Source organism: Myotis brandtii, unplaced genomic scaffold (genome assembly GCF_000412655.1).
Source record: "Myotis brandtii unplaced genomic scaffold, ASM41265v1 scaffold1270, whole genome shotgun sequence".
NCBI lineage: Eukaryota > Metazoa > Chordata > Mammalia > Chiroptera > Vespertilionidae > Myotis > Myotis brandtii.
Window position 1 is genome coordinate 63,278 of NW_005354465.1, and position 6,774 is coordinate 70,051.

At 48.4% G+C, this 6,774-nt stretch overlaps 1 protein-coding gene across 1 annotated transcript in view; it reads left to right on the forward strand.

The window, feature by feature from the left end:
- SIGMAR1 (sigma non-opioid intracellular receptor 1) overlaps window positions 1-2,537 on the forward strand; it is a 4,097-nt gene extending 1,560 nt beyond the window's left edge. Inside the window, exons 2-4 of the mRNA XM_005859560.2 lie at window positions 15-264; window positions 381-473; window positions 1,478-2,537. Of these exons, the coding sequence (XP_005859622.1) occupies window positions 15-264; window positions 381-473; window positions 1,478-1,704 (570 nt within the window). The 3' untranslated portion in view covers window positions 1,705-2,537. The remainder of the gene's footprint in view (window positions 1-14; window positions 265-380; window positions 474-1,477) is intronic.
- The last annotated feature ends 4,237 nt before the right edge of the window (window positions 2,538-6,774 follow it).

Sequence of the window (6,774 nt, forward strand, 5' to 3'; positions counted from 1 at the left end):
GCGTCGTTTCCTAGCTCGGCACCGGTGCTGGCTCTAACCGTGCGACTCTTCTGTCCCCGCCAGGCTTGGACCACGAGCTGGCCTTCTCTCGGCTCATCGTGGAGCTGCGGCGGCTGCACCCAGGCCACGTGCTGCCGGACGAGGAACTGCAGTGGGTGTTCGTGAACGCGGGCGGCTGGATGGGCGCCATGTGCCTTCTGCACGCCTCGCTGTCCGAGTACGTGCTGCTGTTCGGCACCGCCCTCGGCTCCAGCGGCCACTCCGGTCAGTGCTGGCGGCGGGCCGGACTGGGAGGCTGGGGGTGTCCAAGGGCCCCTGCCCTCCTTTCTGTTTGACCGGCGGATACTCTGATATGCGGTGTCCATCTGATTGTCCCGCAGGACGCTATTGGGCTGAGATCTCGGACACCATCATCTCTGGCACCTTCCACCAGTGGAGAGAGGGCACTACCAAAAGCGAGGTCTTCTACCCAGGTGGGTAGGGAGGTCCTGTCAGAGAAGTGGCTTCCTTCCTGTGGTATGCTCATAGGTGGGGAGGGCGCCATGGCGTGGGGAAGGGGTGCATTGAGGGGCCCTCTCCCCTGTCCCCCGTCCTCTAGATAAGCCACAGGTAGTAGTTAGTTGAGGTAGGACTGAGGGCTCCAGTTGCTTTCCTCTGTCAAAAGGAAACAAAACATAAGAGTTTCCTGTTAAATGTTGTCTGATTTTTATCTGCTAAGACACTCTTTTTCTCATCCATATTCCAGCAATTGTTGGGGAAACAGTTGGGTTATCAGAAATGTTTTCATATCTCCAAAAGCAAGGCAGACAGTTGTCTTCCTTTTTTTAAAAAAAAAATCCTCACCCGAGGATATGTTTTTATTGATTTTAGAGAGAGAGGAAGGGAAAGAGAGAGAAACATCCATTGACTGCCCCCCATACCCACCCCGACTTGGGATCGAACCCACGACCTTTTGGTGTACAAGACGGCGCTCCAACCAACTGAGCCACACTGGCCAGAGCTGTCTTCCTTTTTTTAATATAGTGAAATATTTTACATAAAAAGTAGAGGTTTGGATTTCCAACTAAGTTTGAGGTTGTGTTAAAGCAGAGCAGGCATTGTAATTGAACAGTTACATTTCTCAGAAAGCCTCACAAATCTTATACCCACCCCTCTGTATCTAACTGGCCCAAATTTAGCTAAATTTCTGCTTGACTTGACGGAGGCTTGGGAATGACTCCTGTACAATGGCTCGTAGTCAGTAGGTGCTCCTCCTTGGCTTCCTTCAAGAGAGGACATGAGCCAGGTGATGCCACGGGAAATTTAGGAGTCGCCATCTTGGCCTCTTACCCCTCCAGATAGAGGACTTGGCCAGTGAGGTCAGACTTCTTCTTTTCCTTAAACTCTCCTTACCCTTAGATAGCCCATGGGGCCAGGGAGGGGGCAACAATGGAAGGGCAGGGCTAGGCTCCTCATGTGGGTGCTCCCTGTCCCCTAGGGGAGACAGTGGTGCACGGGCCTGGTGAGGCAACGGCTGTGGAGTGGGGGCCAAACACATGGATGGTGGAGTATGGCCGGGGCGTCATCCCATCTACCTTGACCTTCGCGCTGGCTGACACAATCTTCAGCACCCAGGACTTCCTCACCCTCTTCTACACTCTTCGCGCCTATGCCCGGGGTCTCCGACTTGAGCTCACTACCTACCTCTTCGGCCAGGACCCCTGAGTAGCCGGGCCTGAAGGAGGACCTGTGGGTGGACAGGAGCGGGCAGGCCCGCACACATCCACTTGCTGGAGCCCATGTGAAAAGATGGACGTACAACATATGTGGATACTGAGTTCCTGGTATACAAGTAGGGACATACATGCTTATACCACCAAACACAGAGACTTATGGGAACATATGGGACACACATTTAGATCATGAATCCCCATGTATACCAGGGGGTCCAGTCATGTTCAAACATAACACAAGCTTGACTCATTAACTCAGGCCTTTCTAGAGCTTCCCTACCCCCAGTCAGAGCTCTGGAGTTAGGGCTGGTGGGGTATTATACTCTGCCTGAATTTTACCCCTCAACCCAGCAGCAGTTGGGGAAAGGATGTGGAAGAAGAGGAGTTGCCTTTGGAGGTCCCCTTCACCTGCAGCTAGGATGTGCTTTCCCTTGATTGCCCTGTCCTCACCATATGCCTTACCCCTGCTCTGTTCCCCTGCTATGCAAGTCCCCTCGTGGCCTGTTCCCCACCCTCTAAGCACCCAAGTCAGTTGGGGAGCCAGAAGAAGGGAGAATGCTGAGGTTAGGGTCTCTTCCATCCTGAAAGACCACCATTCTTCCCTCAGGAGTATGGTGGGGAGGCTGACTTCAGCCTAGGGCCCACCCTGATGGGAAGACCTGAAGATGTGGGCCTAGATCCAATGGATCATCCCTGTCCTAGAGAGAAGGCCTTTTCTGTGCGTACACACACACACACACCCATCACACACCCATTACAGCTTTCAGACACTGCCTGCATTTTCTGTCCTTCTGACTCTGTTAATAAAAACCTGTTGAACAGTTCCATTTCTTTGTGTATCTGAGCAGCAAGAAAACATGCTGTGTGATTGAGTTTATGAGACACTGGCTATATACCTTAGTGTGCACAAAATCACCCAGGAGGCTCACTGACCCTGCAGATTACTGTGCCCAATCCCCAGAGGTTCAATTCTGGGTTGAGACCTTGAGATCCATATGTTTAATAAGATCCTCTACACACGTTTTGAATGTGACAGTTTAAGAAATTCAGGGCTGGATGAGGTGTGTATCTTGGTCTTGCCTCTGCCATTGCAGGTCTGGAAACAGCCCTGAGAGTCCTGCCCTGGATGGCCACGAGATGGCAGTGTGCATCCACTTTTGAGCTGAAGGAGGCCTAGTCATTCTCCATTTGCTTGCTTCTGGGTTTCCAGGGTATCTTGTCCAGACAGAAGTTTCTCCAGTCTGCCTTCTCCAGAACCCCTCACTTCTATGGGGAGGCTCCTGGCGGTGGAGAGCAGGTGGTGTCTGAGGGATTGTGAGAAAGAGGTGCCCTAAAGTGTACTCCCAGCGACCCTGCACTTGCCCTCTTAAATTTTGTGCTCTGGTTGCATCACTTGTCCCATCCTGCTGGCCCTGCTCTGAGGGTAAGGCCCAGATCACTCTTAGAAAATGGTGAGGAACATGATTACAAAAATTGTGTATTCTAAAAAGTTGACATTCTAATGAGCAAAACTACAGGAGACTACATGTATAACCACTTGTAAGCAACATCAAGTCTAAATTTGTGGCTCTGAATGAATATAAGGCCCAGGCAAGATGGCCATCCTGACATCTGTCATGGCCACCACCATCCTGGCCATGACAGAGCCTGGCTGGGGCCTCGCCATAGATCATGGGTTGCAAAGTCAAGCATTCAAGGACTTCTCCCACCCTATAACCCAGCTCTGCCTCTAGGCTCACCTCACATCTATCAGGGATGCTCCCGCTCCCCTGTCATCCCTCCCTCCCACTAGGACTAGGTTCCCAGGGTCCTCCCCATCTCTCTTAAGCCCAGAAGTGTTTCTTCCCAACTTTCATTTGACACAATCACTCTTAAAACACTTGTTTTCCAGTACATTTCTCCTTTGCCTCCTTTACTAGATCTTAACCTGTCCAACCTCTGTTGACTTGCCAGGACTTAATCCTCAAACATCTGTCTACACCCCTCCCATGTGCTCTCAATCATTTCAAGACTTTAAATAGTATCTATGTCTTCCTCACTCCCAGTTTTATTGAGCTATAATTGACATATCACATTAGTTTAAGGCAGTGGTTCTCGACCTTCCTAATGCCGCGACCCTTTAATACAGTTCCTCATGTTGTGGTGACCCCCAATTTCATTGTTACAAATTGAACATAATTAAAGCATAGTGATTAATCACAAAAACAATATGTAATTATGTGTTTTCCGATGGTCTTAGGCGACCCCTGTGAAAGGGTTGTTCGACCCCCAAAGGGATCGTGACTCACAGGTTGAGAACCGCTGGTTTAAGGTGTACAACATAGTGATATACGTATACATTGTGAAATGGTTACCACAATAAGTTTAGCACCTCACAGTTACATTTTTTTAAATGAGAACTTTCAAGATCTACACTCTTAGCAACTTTCAAATATGTAATATAGTATTAACTAGTTACTATGTTGTGCATTACATCTCCAGGACTTATTTCTCTTACAACTGGAAGTTTGTGCCTTTTGACCACATTCACCCATATCATCCACCTCAGACCTCTGGCATCTACCAATCTGTTGTTTCTAAGAGTTGGTTCTTTTTAGATTCCACATGTAAGTGAGAACATAGAGTATTTGTCTTTCTGATTTATTTCACAGCATAATGCCCTCAAGGATGAATGGATAAAGAAAATGTGATCTATATAATGGAATATCATTCAGCCATAAAAAAGAAATCCTGTCATTTGCAACAACATACATGGACCTTGAGGACCATCTATATCAGCGGTTCTCAACCTGTGGGTCGTGACCCCTTTGGCAGTCGAATGACCCTTTCAGAGGGATCGCCTAAGACCATCCTGCATATCAGATATTTACATTACGATTCATAACAGTAGCAACATTACAGTTATGAAGTAGCAACGAAAATAATTTTATGGTTGGGTCACAACATGAGGAACTGTATTTAAAGGGCCAGAAGGTTGAGAACCACTGATCTATATGTATCAACTCCTAATTTCTTGTCTCAGCCTAAACCTCTTCTCTGAGCTCCAGATATCAGCTTCATATATCTGACTGCCAACATCTCCACCTGGTTGTCTAATTGGCATCTCAAACTTAAAATGTCCAACATAAACTGATTTCTCCCAGTCCTGTACCTCCTGCAGGCTTTACTGTCTCAGTTAAGTATACTTCCATTTACCCACCTGCCCAGGCCAAAAGGCATGGAGTCATCTTGAATACCTCTTATTCTCTCACATCTCATATTCAGCATCAACAGAGCGTGTCAGCTTTATCTTTGAAACATTCAGAATCTAACCACCCTTGTTCAAGCTGTCATCTCTTGCATGGATTACTGCAGTGGCCTAATTGATCCTCATGCTGGCGTGCTGTGTGGAGGGTTCACCACGCAACAGTCGACTCAGCCTTTCACTCTGTTCAGACATTTCCATCGGCTTCCCACTCATTCAGTGTTTTTACTGCCTCCAGGAACCTACTCCAAGGCCCATGTTACCTCTGACCATATATCTTACCACTCACCTCAGCCACCCTTGCTTTTTTTTTTTTTTTTTGACACATCAAGCAAACTTCCACCATTGGATATTTGCATCTACTATTCTGCCTACAACGTTCTCTAGGTATCTTCCTGGCTCTTTTCCTCCACACCTTCCCAATTCAGTTCCTGTTCTGAGTCCTTCCCTTAATCTTTGTGAATTAGAAGCCCTTCTGTGGTGTTTTTTAAATACCTCTGTAGCCTGGCCAGTGTGGTTCAGTGGTTGAGTGTTGACCTGTGAACCAGGAGGTCATGGTTCAATTCCTGGTCAGGGCACATGCCCAGGTTACAGGCTTGATCCCCAGTGTGGGGCGGTCAAGAGACAGCTGATCAATGATTCTCATCATTGATGTTCCTATCTCTCCCTCTCCCTTCCTCCCTCTGAAAGCAATAAAAATATATTAAAAATAAAATATCTCCATAAGTATTTTTATATTTCTCCCTTTAAGAGATGAATCCTAATGCCCTTACCCTTGAATGTGGGCTGGACACAGTTATGTATTTTTTTAAATATATAAAAATCCCTACCCTCTGCCCTCTAGTCCCCCAAGCCATGCTTGTCTGCCTCTGCACATTCAGTGGTTCTCCACTCTGTGGGCTCAGCCTTAGAGAGGGCTTGACTGCCCCAGAACTCACCACATAAAACTGTGTAGGGGAGGGCATCAGTACTGGTTGGATTGGGGATAAGGACACCTATGTAATAACTTAATCAATAAAAAAAATAAAAAAAAATACGGGTTGGATCACCAAGGCTTCCTGGGGGGCGGGGGGCGGGGGTGTCTGACACTTAGGTCTGAAATCCGAGTGGGAGGACCCTGGAGTGAACCAAAGGTGTGAGCAGGACTGAGCTTCAGTGTGGCCAAGGGTGGGCCAAAGAGAGCCAGGACTTAGGACCACAGTGGGATCCAGACTGGGGACAAAGGTAGAGGCTGGAGATAGGGAGAGCGAGGGTCACCCTGGTGCCCCAGGGCAGGGCAAGCTGGGTCCGAGAGGAGAGGACTGGTTGGGGGGAGGGGAGAGGAAGCAAAAGTCACACCTGAATATCTGCCTCTTGGGGGACTCTTGGCCCTGGGAGGAATCTTGCCTCTCTGGGTATGAGGTCAGGGGATGATCTCTGTGCTGGGTCTGGGTTTGACATAGCAGTTTCACCCATGCCAGGTGTCACCCATACAGACATATGTTGTTCTCATACGACATCACCTCCAGGTGGCCCTCCTGCTTCTGGTAGGGTGATTCCCTTACATACAGGAAGAAACTGGGGTATGTATGAGGGTGCCAGAGAGGAATGGGGTCCACACTGCTCAGAGCAGGAATTGTGACCTGCCATCAGGACCCCCAAATAAGGAACAGCATCTGGGGATCATGGGGGATAGGGTAGGCCTGAATCAGTGGGCAGAAGGGGTCTGGAGATACGGACTAGGGAGTCACACACATGGGTGAAGATGGCCAAAATGCTGATCACTTTAAATGCATGATAAGCATCACTCTTTTTGTATATAAGCTTGAAGATGTCTGT